General features: G+C 40.7%; 1 protein-coding gene across 1 annotated transcript; it reads left to right on the forward strand.

Annotated features, from left to right (window-relative positions):
* The first annotated feature begins 442 nt into the window (after positions 1 to 442).
* LOC119779376 (epidermal growth factor receptor substrate 15-like) lies at positions 443 to 13,446 on the forward strand. Its single transcript, XM_038279010.1, has 3 exons — positions 443 to 918; positions 5,144 to 5,305; positions 13,222 to 13,446. Exons 1-3 carry the CDS (start codon positions 694 to 696, stop codon positions 13,444 to 13,446), a joined length of 612 nt encoding a protein of 203 aa, XP_038134938.1. The 5' UTR covers positions 443 to 693.
* Positions 13,447 to 17,801: the final 4,355 nt, after the last annotated feature.

Genomic DNA, 17,801 nt, shown 5'->3' on the forward strand with positions numbered 1-17,801 from the left:
ACAAGAAGAGAGGGACACAACCTAGAACAGATAATGGAGGTCTATTCTATTAACATTTCTACATCTGGAGAATGGGGCTGTTTGATGTGTTGTCTTCTCCATTCAGAGGGCCCCCTGCCTGTCTTTGCCTAGGGCCCCACATTTCCTAAATCGGCCCCTGTTCATGACTAAAATAAGTCACAGCAAGCTCCATAAATGCTCGATGTTTAAAACAGTTCAATCCTGTTCAGATATTCAAAGAAAAAAGGTGAAATTTTACAGCATGAGCTGAGATCAATTTGTGAGCGAAAGTGATAAAAATGAAGGTTTCTGCTGAGCAGAGTAATTCTCCTCCGTTTCAATGATTCTTGTGTTTTTTATGAATGATGGGATGCTGTGAGCAGACTGACGCATACTGCAGAGGCCCGTTAGAGCCATGAACGGTGGGGGAGGGAGAGCCGGATGGGGGTGTGAGACAGAACAGCCCAACGGTTGGAGGGAGAGGGGTGGAAGACAAATGACATGAAGCCATGAAAGCCCAGAAGATGCTGCTCCATCCGTTGGACTCCAGCTTTCTGTTTCTAGCTGGTTGGAGCTGCTGCTTCCTGTCCGTCTGTCTGAAGCCACTGAGCCACTCATCAGAGACACATCTACACACAGGCTGAGGGGGGCTCCGCCTCCTCTGCAGTGAAGCCACACTGAGGGAGTGCAGCAATGGAGGAGCCAGCAGTGCAGCAGGAGAAAATAGAGAAATCCCAGGAACCAGGGGAGGATGCAGGGAAGGCAGGCTGGAAAAATGAATGCGCCTTCTCCAACCTGCTGAAACATTCTTGCTTCATATGTTGGTCATCTCCTGGAGACACAGACGTGATAGAAATGGATGAGCGAGTCCTGGCCAAGGCAGCCGAGATCAGAGTAAGACCGCAGCACCTGCCTCTGGTGTGTGCGCCTGTCTGTGTTTATTCTGCCTGCCTCATAGACTAGCCTGCTTGTTTGCATGATTTGCATCAGTGGAGCCAAAGGAAGAATGTTCCTCCATCACTGGATTCCCCTGGATCCCAGGAACCAGCGGCTGGACAGATCCTGTGATTCAAGGGCATTCTATGATGGGGGGGGGGGGGGGGGGGGGTGATAGAGAAACTAAATAGCTGACCTGTTTTAACAGTTTCTGTTTTAATTGTTTGTTTTTTAAAGGTGTTGTGAACTATGTTGAATGTCTTTTACACATTAAAAATAATCAGTTAAACTTAGATTAATACCATTTTAAAAATGGTAGTTTTGTTATTTTCAGATTTTAGATTTTTAGTGGACATCGTTCACTGCAATTCTTAGTTGTAGGGAAATAATATTTAAATGTCATTCTGGCTTAAACATGTATATAAATGTTCTCTTTCTCAGACCATATTGTCCCAAAATCATGAAATTTCTATAAAAAAAAAAAAAAATCCTGTCTTAAAATCTGTTTTTTTCCGTTATCTTCTGCAGGCCAGTTAGTTCTACGTCAGCCTGAACACCTAAATTCGGTCAATCATATATCAACGTTCATCTGTCAATCAAATGTTTTCGGTCATAGCATCTTGATTCATGTGTCGCAGCTAATATACGCAACGGTTGAAATCAGAATCCTTTCCTTTCCCATTGAGTTGCGTCCCAGTGTTCACGGGGATGGACGTCTGTGTCTTCGGCAGGCGTAGAGCTACCAGAACTGGCAGCGTTGCGATGCAAGGGCTCAAACATGTACGGCTGGAAGCCTTCTACACCAAACCAAGCTTCTGCCGCCCTGGCGTCCTCTTCCACAACATCTTCGTCCCCGCTTTCCTCCTCTAAATAAAAAATGGATGACGGAGGAGACTCATCCACGACCTCCGACACTAAACTCTCCTCCTCTTGCATGTTTCCGCTGTCCATAGCGTTCCTTGACAGCGTCGTTTCTAAGTCACCAATTTAGTGCTACTTGGTCCCAATGGAATTTCCCATTGGGAACCTGCTAGCACTAAGATGCTAACTGGTTAGCAAGATGCTTCCCACAAACCGGCCACAACAATCCCGCCCCCTTGATAATCGACCAATCACATTCACTTTATTCATTCATGTAAAGTCGGGCGCCACTCAGCAACTGTTGGAACAGCCGCTTCCCGACAACTTTAGGTTGCTTTTGTATTCTCCTCATTAAAGGAATAGTACACCCAAAACATGATTAGCCTTCATTTTCTACTCACCCCCATGCTGAGCAACACTCTGGAGTACTTTTTTGATATCTCAAATGCATCTGGAGATCTGGGAGGCTTCTTGCTGTCTGCTGACATTCAAATAATGGAGGTCTATGGCGCCCGAGGCAGAAAGGTCCATAAAAGTCCACAAAAAACGTGTCAATATTCCTCCATACTGCTCGTCCAATGTAATCCAAGTGTCCTGAGTGGGTAGCGTCCATAATTTACTCGAAACGAAGTCATTTAGAATGTTTTTAGAGCATAAACAGTAGTGTATAGGATTTCCTGAAAGCGCGTTCACGAGTCTACGGAAACCGCGGCAGACCAAACCAGATGAAAGTGCGCATTCAGCTCGGCAAAGAACTCATGCTCTTCCTCAACACTGAAGTCCTCAGACATTTTTCTTTCGTTGTTTCTTTCTTTGCACAGGTAAACAGCACATTTCTTCTTCTACGCTTGCATTATCGGCAGAGCAGGCGCTGAATGCGCACTTTCATCTGGTTTGGTCTGCCGGCTTCCGTAGCGTCGTGAACGCGCTTTCAGGAAATCCTATACACTACTGTTTATGCTCTAAAAACATTCTAAATGACTTCGTTTCGAGTAAATTCTGGACGCTACCCACTCAGGACACTTGGAATACATTGGACGAGCAGTATGGAGGAATATTGACACGTTTTTTTGTGGACTTTTATGGACCTTTCTGCTTAGATTTTCAGGGGAAGGTATTTTCTGACATTTTTCCTTCCTGTAATGATGCCAGGGTCCTGGGTTGATTTAATGATGTGAACGATACATGTGGATTGTCTCATTTATTTGGCTGTTAAATTATCGCAGTGTTTCCCAGATGGGAACACCTCGCTCAATTCATGTTGCTCCATGTTTCCTATTTAATTATTAATTGTCAAGAAAATCACACTTAAATAAATGTTATTTTACAAAGTTTATAATCCAACATTTTTAATGGACATTGTGAGCGCATCGGAGCGAACTGGAGCGGAGCGAAATCCTCCCTCCACCATATTTCCTCTGCTCCGCTCCATGTTCCGCTCCGCTCACATGCTCTGTCTAGATGACACCATCTGTTGATCTCACGCACTGCCAACCACCTCCTTTGAGTTTTCCAGTCCTCTTTAAACCTCTGTCTGCTGGTTTGGTCAGAAAGCCTGGCAGAGAGACGCTGGAGTCTGAGATATGATCCTACAGCCAGGTTTCAGTGAAACACATAATGCTGCATTGCTGATATTGTGGCTGGGTCCTTGCTGGGGCTTGAAGTTCTTCTAACTAGTTTCCTAAGATCCCACATTGCCCATGATGACTGAAGGAAGAATTTCCCGTTCCTCTCTCTCCTCTTTGCTCCTGCTCTACATTTTCAGCATCTCTGTTTTCCTCATCTGAGATGATAATGAGCTGTTATCAGATGTTCAAAACTATTTAGCACTTATTTCAGCTGGACAGTATCCAACTTCTAAAGGGAAAATCACCAAAAAATAAGCTTTGGTCCAAAAATGGTTTCAGATGATCAGGACGAAATATCAGCCACTCTAAAGTTGCATGTTTCTAGAAGTCAATTCATTTAATCAAGGATTGATAGAGACTAATGATGGAGAGGATTTAGTTTGTGATTAAACTCAAGGAGAGAGACCAGTAGAAGTTAAGCTGTGTTATGAGTTCATGTTGGTGAATTGGATTTTGTTCCTAAAGCTGTGGAAAGTCTTTGACTCTGGTTTGTCGTTAGATCCGGGATTCTGTCTTTCTTTCTATATTTTCTATATGTCATGATATTTTGTTCTTTAGTGATTTGTTTTGCATTGAAGAACATTTTACGGTTCAGTTATCGTCTATTCATCACTCTGTTACTCATCCCTCTCCAATATTCGCTTCATTGCTTTATTTCTCAGCCGTTCCCCTCAGTTAACTCAATTCTCACACCTGCTGTCATCATAGCATTTTGCAGAAGTCTGCCCCCTCTGGTGACAAGCTGAAATGACACCAGTGTGGAGATGATTTAGTACTAGCCTAAATACGTCTTATCTTTATGTTATAATGTCACAGCATCCAACATTGTTAGCAAGAAACTAAACTTAAACTGTGCTTATTGGGCTTCTAGCATTTAGTTAGGCCTGACTTAGTTGAATTATAATAATCGTATTTACCAACACATGACTCAGCTCTGTTTAATCACTAATAGATGTTAATATTTATGCTTCACTTCAATTCACTTTATTAATATTGCACCAACTAACAGCTTCCGTCGTCTGAAGGCACTTTATAGATCCAGATCGATCAGATCATCCAGTCAGATGAAAGGTTCTATGCAGCCATTGACTTTAGCGGCTGAGCAGGTAGAGACAGGAGTCACCGACCGTTTAAAGGCTGAGGGATCCTTCATGGCACTAAGTCAGAGGGAACACAAGTCCGTTTCCTGTGAGGTTAATCTATCTCTCTCTGGTCAGATGGATCTCCTAATAACAGCAGTCCTCTCATTCATCCCATGAAGGAGGCTGTGACTCATTCTTATCTCTCATGACCTTCATTTGGAGCCTGTGAGGCTAAGAACAGACAAACCTCAACATGTTTTACCCAACAGTCCTGAGGCAAGACCCTTCACGCTACCGCTACGTTCAGACGGCGCGCACCAGGAGCAGCTAAAACGCACCTGCTGCTTCATTTCTGATGCTTGTACCAGTTTAGCTCTGAAGCATCTTTGCTACTCTGTGTTAGAGTGGGTCTGATGCGTGGTGGGCGGAGCTACTCTATCCTTTCTCTGCCTGGAACAATGGCAGCTATATTAGCTGTGATCAGCTTCTGTAGATCCATTCAGCCTTTAGCCAACAGGCTACATGTCGTTCCTGGAAAGCCTGAAACAGGTTTTCCTGGAGCGTGGAGCCGGGAGAAGAATTTGACCTGAAGACATGATGACCTTCTCCTGTTGATGTCTGTTTGTTGTGGGATAGGAGCTGGAAAACGCTTTGGCCGTGGAGAACCTGGAGCTTCAGGAGCAGCAATCAGACTGTAAGGACTTAGAGGAGACCCTGGTGAAGTTTGAGGAGCACAAGGAGAAACTGACCCAGCAGATAAAGGCGACCAGACAGCTCTGCTACGAAGAAAGTCAGAAGGTAACCTTGGTTTTTATGTAGCGCTGCTTTTGTTTGACCTCAGGTCATCCCTAACCAGCCACGTTGCTTTCAGCCTTTCAGTCCATCAGAGGCTGTTCACTCTTCTAAGTTTAATTAAAAAATATATATTTTTATTTCTGAGGTAAACTGATCATCAAAAAGCATGAAAACCCAAAACTCTCAGCTGAGCAGTAGAAGCTTTAAACCCATGAAGAAGACGATTGGTTTCATTCTTCCTCAGAGACCAACTTAGCTTTAGAAGCTAATAATGGCTGAAGGTCGTCTGTAGACGCTATGGTCCTAATGAAGGACCCGGGTTCTTCTGAGGTTCACTGTAACGGGTCGCCTCTACAGCCGCCTGGTGACCCATGGTGATCCTGTTTGGCAACATTTTAAACTGCAGGTCCTGTGGGCCTTGAAGTGGAACCAGCCCACAGTGATAATGGTAAAGGAACGACGCCACCAGTTAGCGAAACCTAAACCCACTGCCACTCAGACCTGAACCGTAAAAGGCTGCACATGCTTCCGGTTCCCACAGTTCCTATTCATTAAATTCCTCTTCCCATAGTTCTTCTTCCTATAGTTCCTGTTCCTATAGTTCTTCTACCTATAGTTCTTCTTCCTATAGTTCTTGTTCCTATAGTTCTTCTTCCTATAGTTATTGTTTCTATAGTTCCTGTTCCTATAGTTCCAGTTCCTATATTTCCAGTTTCTATAGTTCCAGTTCTTATAGTTCCTCTTCCTATAGTTCTTCTTCCTATAGTTCTTGTTCCTATAGTTCTTCTTCCCATAGTTCTTCTTCCTATAGTTCCTGTTCCTATAGTTCTTCTACCTATAGTTCTTCTTCCTATAGTTCTTGTTCCTATAGTTCTTCTTCCTATAGTTATTGTTTCTATAGTTCCTGTTCCTATAGTTCCAGTTCCTATATTTCCAGTTTCTATAGTTCCAGTTCTTATAGTTCCTCTTCCTATAGTTCTTCTTCCTATAGTTCTTCTTCCTATAGTTCTTGTTCCTATAGTTCCTCTTCCTGTAGTTCTTCTTCCTATAGTTCCTCTTCCTGTAGTTCTTCTTCCTATAGTTCCTCTTCCTGTAGTTCTTCTTCCTATAGTTCTTCTTCCTATAGTTCCTGTTCCTATAGTTCTTCTTCCTATAGTTCTTCTTCCTATAGTTCCTCTTCCTATAGTTCATCTTCCGGTAGTTCCTCTTCCTATAGTTCCTCTTCCTGTAGTTCATCTTCCTGTAGTTCCTCTTCCTATAGTTCCTGTTCCTATAGTTCCAGTTCCTATAGCTCCAGTTTCTATAGTTCCTCTTCCTATAGTTCCTGTTCCTATAGTTTCTCTTCCCATAGTTCTTCTTCCTATAGTTCCTGTTCCTATAGTTCTTCTTCCTATAGTTCCTGTTCCTATAGTTCTTCTTCCTATAGTTATTCTTTCTATAGTTCCTGTTCCTATAGTTCCAGTTCCTATATTTCCAGTTTCTATAGTTCCAGTTCTTATAGTTCCTCTTCCTATAGTTCTTCTTCCTATAGTTCTTCTTCCTATAGTTCCTGTTCCTATAGTTCTTCTTCCTATAGTTCTTGTTCCTATAGTTCCTCTTCCTGTAGTTCTTCTTCCTATAGTTCCTCTTCCTGTAGTTCTTCTTCCTATAGTTCCTCTTCCTGTAGTTCTTCTTCCTATAGTTCTTCTTCCTATAGTTCCTGTTCCTATAGTTCTTCTTCCTATACTTCTTCTTCCTATAGTTCCTGTTCCTATAGTTCTTCTTCCTATAGTTCTTCTTCCTATAGTTCCTCTTTCTATAGTTCATCTTCCTGTAGTTCCTCTTCCTATAGTTCCTCTTCCTCTAGTTCATCTTCCTGTAGTTCCTCTTCCTATAGTTCCTGTTCCTATAGTTCCAGTTCCTATAGCTCCAGTTTCTATAGTTCCTCTTCCTATAGTTCCTGTTCCTATAGTTCTTCTTCCTATAGTTCTTCTTCCTATAGTTCCTGTTCCTATAGTTCCTCTTCCTGTAGTTCTTCTTCCTATAGTTCCTCTTCCTGTAGTTCTTCTTCCTATAGTTCCTCTTCCTGTAGTTCTTCTTCCTATAGTTCTTCTTCCTATAGTTCTTCTTTCTATAGTTCCTGTTCCTATAGTTCCAGTTCCTATATTTCCAGTTTCTATAGTTCCAGTTCTTATAGTTCCTCTTCCTATAGTTCTTCTTCCTATAGTTCTTCTTCCTATAGTTCCTGTTACTATAGTTCTTCTTCCTATAGTTCTTCTTTCTATAGTTCCTGTTCCTATAGTTCCAGTTCCTATATTTCCAGTTTCTATAGTTCCAGTTCTTATAGTTCCTCTTCCTATAGTTCTTCTTCCTATAGTTCCTGTTCCTATAGTTCTTCTTACTATAGTTCTTCTTTCTATAGTTCCTGTTCCTATAGTTCCAGTTCCTATATTTCCAGTTTCTATAGTTCCAGTTCTTATAGTTCCTCTTCCTAAAGTTCTTCTTCCTATAGTTCTTCTTCCTATAGTTCTTGTTCCTATAGTTCCTCTTCCTGTAGTTCTTCTTCCTATAGTTCCTCTTCCTGTAGTTCTTCTTCCTATAGTTCCTCTTCCTGTAGTTCGTCTTCCTATAGTTCTTCTTCCTATAGTTCCTGTTCCTATAGTTCTTCTTCCTATAGTTCTTCTTCCTATAGTTCCTCTTCCTATAGTTCATCTTCCTATAGTTCCTCTTCCTGTAGTTCATCTTCCTGTAGTTCCTCTTCCTATAGTTCCTGTTCCTATAGTTCCAGTTCCTATAGCTCCAGTTTCTATAGTTCCTCTTCCTATAGTTCCTGTTCCTATAGTTTCTCTTCCCATAGTTCTTCTTCCTATAGTTCCTGTTCCTATAGTTCTTCTTCCTATAGTTCTTCTTCCTATAGTTCCTGTTCCTATAGTTCTTCTTCCTATAGTTATTCTTTCTATAGTTCCTGTTCCTATAGTTCCAGTTCCTATATTTCCAGTTTCTATAGTTCCAGTTCTTATAGTTCCTCTTCCTATAGTTCTTCTTCCTATAGTTCTTCTTCCTATAGTTCCTGTTCCTATAGTTCTTCTTCTTATAGTTCTTGTTCCTATAGTTCCTCTTCCTGTAGTTCTTCTTCCTATAGTTCCTCTCCCTGTAGTTCTTCTTCCTATAGTTCCTCTTCCTGTAGTTCTTCTTCCTATAGTTCTTCTTCCTATAGTTCCTGTTCCTATAGTTCTTCTTCCTATAGTTCTTGTTTCTATAGTTCCTCTTCCTGTAGTTCTTCTTCCTATAGTTCCTCTTCCTGTAGTTCTTCTTCCTAAAGTTCCTCTTCCTGTAGTTCTTCTTCCTATAGTTCTTCTTCCTATAGTTCCTGTTCCTATAGTTCTTCTTCCTATAGTTCTTCTTCCTATAGTTCCTCTTCCTATAGTTCATCTTCCTGTAGTTCCTCTTCCTATAGTTCCTCTTCCTGTAGTTCATCTTCCTGTAGTTCCTCTTCCTATAGTTCCTGTTCCTATAGTTCCAGTTCCTATAGCTCCAGTTTCTATAGTTCCTCTTCCTATAGTTCCTGTTCCTATACAGGTGCTGGTCATAAAATTAGAATATCATGAAAAAGTAGATTGATTTCAGTAATTCCATTTAAAAAGTGAAACTTGTATATTATATTCATACATTACATACAAACTCATATATTTCAGATGTTTATTTTGTTTAATTTTGATGATTACAAATGACAACAAATGAAAATCTCAAATTCATCATATCAGAAAATTAGAATATTGTGAAAAGGTTCAAAATTGATGGCCCCTGGTGCCACACTCTAATCAGCTAATTAACTCAAACCACCTGCAAAAGCCTTTTAAATGGTCTTTCAGTCTAGTTCTATAGGCTACACAATCATGGGGAAGACTGCTGACTTAACAGTTTTCCAAAAGACGACCATCGACACCTTGCACAAGGAGGGCAAGACACAAAAGGTCATCGCTAAAGAGGCTGGCTGTTCACAGAGCTCAGTGTCCAAGCACATTAATAGAGAGGCGAAGGGAAGGAAAAGATGTGGTCGAAAAAAGTGTACAAGCAAGAGAGATAACCGCACCCTGGAGAGGATTGTGAAACAAAACCCATTCAAAAATGTGGGGGAGATTCACAAAGAGTGGACTGCAGCTGGAGTGAGTGCTTCAAGAACCACCACACACAGACGTATGAAAGACATGGGTTTCTGCTGTCGCATTCCTTGTGTCAAGCCACTCTTGAACCACAGACAGCGTCAGAAGCGTCTTGCCTGGGCTAAAGAGAAACAGGACTGGACTGCTGGTGAGTGGTCCAAAGTCATGTTCTCTGATGAAAGTAAATTTTGCATTTCCTTTGGAAATCAAGGTCCCAGAGTCTGGAGGAAAAGAAGAGAGGCACTTCATCCACGTTGCTTGAAGTCCAGTGTAAAGTTTCCACAGTCAGTGATGGTTTGGGGTGCCATGTCATCTGCTGGTGTTGGTCCATTGTGTTTTCTGAGGTCCAGGGTCAACGCAGCCACATACCAGGAAGTTTTAGAGCACTTCATGCTTCCTGCAGCTGACCAACTTTTTGGAGATGCAGATTTCATTTTCCAACAGGACTTGGCACCTGCACACAGTGCCAAAGCTACCAGTACCTGGTTGAAGGACCATGGTATCCCTGTTCTTAATTGGCCAGCAAACTCTCCTGACCTTAACCCCATAGAAAATCTATGGGGTATTGTGAAGAAGAAGATGCAATACACCAGACCCAACAATTCAGAAGAGCTAAAAGCCACTATTAGAGCAACCTGGGCTATCATAACACCTGAGCAGTGCCACAGACTGATCGACTCCATGCCACGCCGCATTGCTGCAGTAATACAGGCCAAAGGAGGCCCAACTAAATACTGAGTGCTGTACATGCTCATACTTTTCATGTTCATACTTTTCAGTTGGCCAACATTTCTATAAATCCTTTGTTTTTATTGGTCTTCAGTAATATTCTAATTTTCTGATATGATGAATTTGGGATTTTCATTTGTTGTCATTTGTAATCATCAAAATTAAACAAAATAAACATCTGAAATATATGAGTTTGTATGTAATGTATGAATATAATATACAAGTTTCACTTTTTAAATGGAATTACTGAAATCAATCTACTTTTTCATGATATTCTAATTTTATGACCAGCACCTGTAGTTTCTCTTCCCATAGTTCTTCTTCCTATAGTTCCTGTTCCTATAGTTCTTCTTCCTATAGTTCTTCTTCCTATAGTTCCTGTTCCTATAGTTCTTCTTCCTATAGTTCTTCTTTCTATAGTTCCTGTTCCTATAGTTCCAGTTCCTATATTTCCAGTTTCTATAGTTCCAGTTCTTATAGTTCCTCTTCCTATAGTTCTTCTTCCTATAGTTCCTGTTCCTATAGTTCTTCTTCCTATAGTTCTTCTTTCTATAGTTCCTGTTCCTATAGTTCCAGTTCCTATATTTCCAGTTTCTATAGTTCCAGTTCTTATAGTTCCTCTTCCTATAGTTCTGCGTCCTATAGTTCTTCTTCCTATAGTTCCTCTTCCTATAGTTCTGCTTCCTATAGTTCTTGTTCCTATAGTTCCTCTTCCTGTAGTTCTTCTTCCTATAGTTCCTCTTCCTGTAGTTCTTCTTCCTATAGTTCCTGTTCCTATAGTTCTTCTTCCTACAGTTCCTGTTCCTATAGTTCTTCTTCCTATAGTTCTTGTTCCTATAGTTCCTCTTCCTGTAGTTCTTCTTCCTATAGTTCCTCTTCCTGTAGTTCTTCTTCCTATAGTTCCTCTTCCTGTAGTTCTTCCTATAGTTCTTCTTCCTATAGTTCCTGTTCCTATAGTTCTTCTTCCTATAGTTCCTCTTCCTATAGTTCATCTTCCTGTAGTTCCTCTTCCTATAGTTCCTCTTCCTGTAGTTCATCTTCCTGTAGTTCCTCTTCCTATAGTTCCTGTTCATATAGTTCCAGTTCCTATAGCTCCAGTTTCTATAGTTCCTCTTCCTATAGTTCCTGTTCCTATAGTTCTTCTTCCTATAGTTCTTCTTCCTATAGTTCCTGTTCCTATAGTTCCTCTTCCTATAGTTCTTCTTCCTATAGTTCCTGTTCCTATAGTTCCTCTTCCTGTAGTTCTTCTTCCTATAGTTCCTCTTCCTGTAGTTCTTCTTCCTATAGTTCCTCTTCCTGTAGTTCTTCTTCCTATAGTTCTTCTTCCTATAGTTCCTGTTCCTATAGTTCTTCTTCCTATAGTTCTTCTTCCTATAGTTCCTCTTCCTGTAGTTCCTCTTCCTATAGTTCCAGTTCCTATAGTTCCAGTTTCTATAGTTCCTCTTCCTATAGTTCTTCTTCCTATAGTTCTTCTTCCTATAGTTCTTCTTCCTATAGTTCCTGTTCCTATAGTTCTTCTTCCTATAGTTCTTCTTTCTATAGTTCCTGTTCCTATAGTTCCAGTTCCTATATTTCCAGTTTCTATAGTTCCAGTTCTTATAGTTCCTCTTCCTATAGTTCTTCTTCCTATAGTTCCTGTTCCTATAGTTCTTCTTCCTATAGTTCTTCTTTCTATAGTTCCTGTTCCTATAGTTCCAGTTCCTATATTTCCAGTTTCTATAGTTCCAGTTCTTATAGTTCCTCTTCCTATAGTTCTGCTCCCTATAGTTCTTCTTCCTATAGTTCCTGTTCCTATAGTTCTGCTTCCTATAGTTCTTGTTCCTATAGTTCCTCTTCCTGTAGTTCTTCTTCCTATAGTTCCTCTTCCTGTAGTTCTTCTTCCTATAGTTCCTGTTCCTATAGTTGTTCTTCCTACAGTTCCTGTTCCTATAGTTCTTCTTCCTATAGTTCTTGTTCCTATAGTTCCTCTTCCTGTAGTTCTTCTTCCTATAGTTCCTCTTCCTGTAGTTCTTCTTCCTATAGTTCCTCTTCCTGTAGTTCTTCTTCCTATAGTTCTTCTTCCTATAGTTCCTGTTCCTATAGTTCTTCTTCCTATAGTTCCTCTTCCTATAGTTCATCTTCCTGTAGTTCCTCTTCCTATAGTTCCTCTTCCTGTAGTTCATCTTCCTGTAGTTCCTCTTCCTATAGTTCCTGTTCATATAGTTCCAGTTCCTATAGCTCCAGTTTCTATAGTTCCTCTTCCTATAGTTCCTGTTCCTATAGTTCTTCTTCCTATAGTTCTTCTTCCTATAGTTCCTGTTCCTATAGTTCCTCTTCCTATAGTTCTTCTTCCTATAGTTCCTGTTCCTATAGTTCCTCTTCCTGTAGTTCTTCTTCCTATAGTTCCTCTTCCTGTAGTTCTTCTTCCTATAGTTCCTCTTCCTGTAGTTCTTCTTCCTATAGTTCTTCTTCCTATAGTTCCTGTTCCTATAGTTCTTCTTCCTATAGTTCTTCTTCCTATAGTTCCTCTTCCTGTAGTTCCTCTTCCTATAGTTCCAGTTCCTATAGTTCCAGTTTCTATAGTTCCTCTTCCTATAGTTCTTCTTCCTATAGTTCCTGTTCCTATAGTTCTTTTTCCTATAGTTCTTCTTCCTATAGTTCCTCTTCCTGTAGTTCTTCTTCCTATAGTTCTTCTTCCTATAGTTTCTGTTCCTGTAGTTCCTGTTCCTATAGTTCTTCTTCCTATAGTTCTTGTTCCTATAGTTCTTCTTCCTATAGTTCCTGTTCCTATAGTTCTTCTTCCTATAGTTCTTCTTCCTATAGTTCCTCTTCCTGTAGTTCCTGTTCCTATAGTTCCAGTTCCTATAGCTCCAGTTTCTTTAGTTCCTCTTTCTATAGTTCTAGTTCCTATAGTTCCAGCCCTGCATATGGACTGCTGGTCCACATGTCTGTTATGGTCAGAAGGCCTCGCCTTCTTCATTTATGATTAAATAGGTAAAGAGGACAGAAACTGATCCAAACTTCCTTTGAAATGTTTTTGTTTTAATTTTGGGGTTGGTTTCCTCCCAGATCCTGTCTCTACAAGCAGAGGAGGCTCAAAAGGAGAGCCAGGTAGAGGAGTATGAACGGGAACTGGCCCGAGCTCGATGGAGGCTGAAGAAGCTCAGAGAGGAGGTGAAGAAAGCCAAAAGGAAGGTGGAGGAGGCCGGGGAAAGGGACACTCCCCTCCAAGACTCCATCAGACATACCTATGAGGAGATCCTGCAGGTGAGGAGGAGGTCCTTCTGGAAATAAACACTTTCTGCTGCCATATAGGAACACTGGTCTACATTTAACCTTTACAGATCAACTAAACACTCACAGAAATCAAACCCTCACAAGTCCTGGGCTATGGGCACTTTTATTTCATCAGGTAATATTGGGACGGTGGTTTATTGTTTTTGAATGTAACAGTTATGGGCCAGGCAGCTAGCTGCAGCTACAGAAGCAGCAGCTATCGGTGTCCTTTAAAGGAGGCGTGGAAAAAAACCAGGGAGTGCTTTAGTTTCGGTGAATATATATTCAGTGATATGCATAAAAAAAAAAAAAACAGACACTTACAGAAAAACGATGAGAAGAAGAAAATGGACTCAGAATTAATTCATTCCAAAATCATAAAGTCCATGGTCAGTTTCTAGCTCGCCATCTTCTGATCCAGAAAAAAAGACCTAAAAGGTCAGAAAACCCAAAAGTGTTTCATCTAAAACAACAATTACGTACAAATACAAAGGAAATAACTATTAAATTTAAGTATTTAGTTCATGCATATCAAATGTATTTTTGAAATGAAATTTTTTTAATTTTATTTCAGTTTAATATGGGAAAAAGTCAGAATTCTGACTTTAATAAGACTTAGATTTATTTTGTCTACACAAGTGTAAAGAAATAAAATCGTCTAGAACATCTCTAGACAATTTCTTTTTTAAAGCGCAGCCTTGATCAGGACAGCAGCGGTTGTTTTGAGCTGCTGCCTCCAGCTCCTGCAGCGCTCGCTTCTCCTGGCTCAGGGGAGGAAGAGGACGATGATGACGATGCTGTGAGGGTGGTAGCCCCCCTGGGTTGAAGAAGCTGACGTGGTTGAAGCAGCAGTGGCGCCATTGGCAGGTTTAGCAGCAACAGACGATGCTGGAGAAGGTGTGGAAGCCAGAGGGGGGGCCGGGAGGAGCCGGCTGAGGATGTTTCAGCATTTGGCAGGGAAGCATCTAGAGTGCTTTCTTCATTTTCACCTGCAGAGGGCAGTGCTTCCCCTCTAGATGCTGAAGATTGTCTGGGAACAGCATGGGCGTAGGTTTGCATAGGGACCATAGGGACATGTCCCTACCAAAGTTTTGAACCGACCTAATTGTCCCTACCAATAATTGGATGTGAGCAACATGTTTATAATTTCCAGCAGTAGTTGTTGCAGCAGTGGCTTCTTTTCCTCTCGCAGCTCCTCTGCCTGCTCTCTCCTGTCCCTTTCATGAAGCAGCGCATGGAACTGTGCTGCGCTGTTTAACTCAACTCTCATTGGTTGTTCTGCCTTAGGTTCCACCTTCTCTCTCTCTGATTGGCTGTTTTCTAGTCCGCCTGTGCTTGGAGCACAACATTGAAAATGTATTCACACTAGAATGCTGCGGTTACTACAATAAATATTAGGCTACAAAACTAGTCCCAATAAAAAAAAATAACATAAAGAAATCAATATCATGTACACTAAAAAACAAAAAACTTTTTTTTTCTTTTATAAAACGAATATTCTGAGTCAGCCAGGAGTTCTGAAGACTGCTGGAAAAATGGGCAAATAAAGGCTGTAAGCCATCAACATTTCTGATTCTTATCCACAGCCAACTAAAAAAGAAAATGTGAGGGTTTCCTTTTTATCGATATTTAGTTGCTATTACTGTTTTCATTTTTTGATGACTCTTTGAGGAAGTTCAGGCATAATTATTAGCAGGTGTTATTTTATAATAACAAGCAGTATAACAACAAGAAATGGCATCTAAACATCTGTTATTTTTCGTTTAAAAAGCATAATTAGGGTTCCACATAATAATAGTAATTTAATTGATTATTTATACTTCTAGAAATAGGATAAAGACAAGAACAAACAGAGGAAGAATATTAACATTGATTTTATCTTACATAGATTTCCACACAGTCTATAAGTAAATTAGTACAAACATTAATGTCTGGTAAAAATGCTTGAATCTGGCTGTTTATTTTGGATATTATTAAATTACAGATAAGATAGTGTTATATTGTCTTTTATAATTGTTAAAAGTGATTTTATATTTTAATACACTTAGGCTCATTCTCAGTGTTGTGTTTGTAGATGATGTCACAAAAAAAATTAAATAGATATAAGGAGCTATTTAAACAGTCAGACAGTAGCAATATAGGATGATGATGAAAGGTTTTGTTACATTTAATCCTTTACTATTAAAAAACGCACTTATACATTATATGATTATAGGAAACACAGATATCCAGTAATAATGGTGCAGGGCAGCTTGTAGGTGAAGCAGCTGGCCCTTCAGTGCTTCAGGTGATGTCTAAATAAACCAGGTGATACTAAAATATTTCCACTTGAGGAGTTCTGGGTGGAGAATATTGACAGACAAAAACAGTTTTTAATCTTATATATATTATATACACTATATTGCCAAAAGTATTTGCTCACCTGCCTTGACTCACATATGAGCTTAAGTGACATCCCGTTCCTAATCCATAGGGTTCAATATGACGTCGGTCCACCCTTTGCAGCTAGAACAGCTTCAACTCTTCTGGGAAGGCTGTCCACAAGGTTTAGGAGTGTGTTTATGGGAATTTTTGACCATTCTTCCAGAAGCGCATTTGTGAGGTCGCACACTGATGTTGGACGAGAAGGCCTGGCTCTCAGTCTCCGCTCTAATTCATCCCAAAGGTGTTCTATCGGGTTGAGGTCAGGACTCTGTGCAGGCCAGTCAAGTTCATCCACACCAGACTCTGTCATCCATGTCTTTATGGACCTTGCTTTGTGCACTGGTGCACAGTCATGTTGGAAGAGGAAGGGGCCAGCTCCAAACTGTTCCCACAAAGTTGGGAGCATGGAATTGTCCAAAATGTCTTGGTATGCTGAAGCATTCAGAGTTCCTTTCACTGGAACTAAGGGGCCAAGCCCAGCTCCTGAAAAACAACCTCACACCATAATCCCCCCTCCACCAAACTTTACACTTGGCACAATGCAGTCAGACAAGTACCGTTCTCCTGGCAACCGCCAAACCCAGACCCGTCCATCAGATTGCCAGATGGAGAAGCGCGATTCGTCACTCCAGAGAACGCGTCTCCACTGCTCTAGAGTCCAGTGGCGGCGTGCTTTACACCACCGCATCCGACGCTTTGCATTGCACTTGGTGATGTATGGCTTGGATGCAGCTGCTCGACCATGGAAACCCATTCCATGAAGCTCTCTGCGCACTGTTCTTGAGCTAATCTGAAGGCCACATGAAGTTTGGAGGTCTGTAGTGATTGACTCTGCAGAAAGTTGGCGACCTCTTCGCACTATGCGCGTCAGCATCCGCTGACCCCGCTCCGTCAGTTTACGTGGCCTACCACTTCGTGGCTGAGTTGCTGTCGTTCCCAAACACTTCCATTTTCTTATAATACAGCTGACAGTTGACTGTGGAATATTTAGGAGCGAGGAAATTTCACGACTGGATTTGTTGCACAGGTGGCATCCTATCACAGTTCCACGCTGGAATTCACTGAGCTCCTGAGAGCGACCCATTCTTTCACAAATGTTTGTAAAAACAGTCTGCATGCCTAGGTGCTTGAATTTATACACCTGTGGCCATGGAAGTGATTGGAACACCTGATTCCAATAATTTGGATGGGTGAGCAAATACTTTTGGCAATATAGTGTATATATATATTGTATTTTTACAATTTTGGTATAATAACTGATCTAAGTGGGTTGCTCTGTCGGGGAAAGGCACATTTTACATTTATATTACTGTATGTTTTAGAGTCTCTATTCTCCAGTTAATTAAATAAATTACATACTAAATTAGTTGACGATTATTGAAATAATCAATTAATACGATTCATTTTTTCAGCCCCAGATATAATACATGAATTGGGCTACACAGAGTAACTACAGCCCAGATGTTTAACTTTTATAGTGAAGTTAATATCTTAATGAATGTATTATTTTACTTGATACAGAGAGAGCATAGTAGGTACAAATATAAGAGTGGGGTTTAACTGCACAATTCTACATCTTCAAAAGAAAATACTGTATTTACCTTCTCTCTTAGTGGTTCAAATGAAACCATTTTCAAAGTGGAAAAAAGTCCTAATCCCACATTCATCAGAGCCGGTGATACTTTAAACATTGATAAACAGCCTCTAATGAGTGTAGTGCTTAATTTTTTTTTATTTATGTAGCAAAATGGTGCTTTTCTCTTTTAACAATAAATTCCACTTATCAGTACAGATGCTCACTTCGAGCACAAAAAAGGGCGTGCATATTGCATAGCACCAATGACACCCGACCAATATAGTGTCCCTACCAAAGTTCAAATCAAACCTACGCCCTTGGGGAACAGTCTCAGAGGAGCCTCCATTAATGGAGAGTTCTTTGTTTCTATCGA

This window comes from Cyprinodon tularosa, unplaced genomic scaffold (assembly GCF_016077235.1).
Source record: "Cyprinodon tularosa strain WSP-4 unplaced genomic scaffold, ASM1607723v1 ctg1465, whole genome shotgun sequence".
NCBI classification, from domain to species: domain Eukaryota; kingdom Metazoa; phylum Chordata; class Actinopteri; order Cyprinodontiformes; family Cyprinodontidae; genus Cyprinodon; species Cyprinodon tularosa.

Excerpts from the sequence above, each read along its gene's own strand:
- LOC119779376 (XM_038279010.1), top strand. The coding sequence starts at position 694 with ATGGAGGAGCCAGCAGTGCAGCAGGAGAAAATAGAGAAATCCCAGGAA. Across the intron at positions 919-5,143 it reads GACCGCAGCACCTGCCTCTG|GAGCTGGAAAACGCTTTGGC; the intron begins GTGTGTGCGCCT and ends GTTGTGGGATAG. Across the intron at positions 5,306-13,221 it reads GCTACGAAGAAAGTCAGAAG|ATCCTGTCTCTACAAGCAGA; the intron begins GTAACCTTGGTT and ends GTTTCCTCCCAG.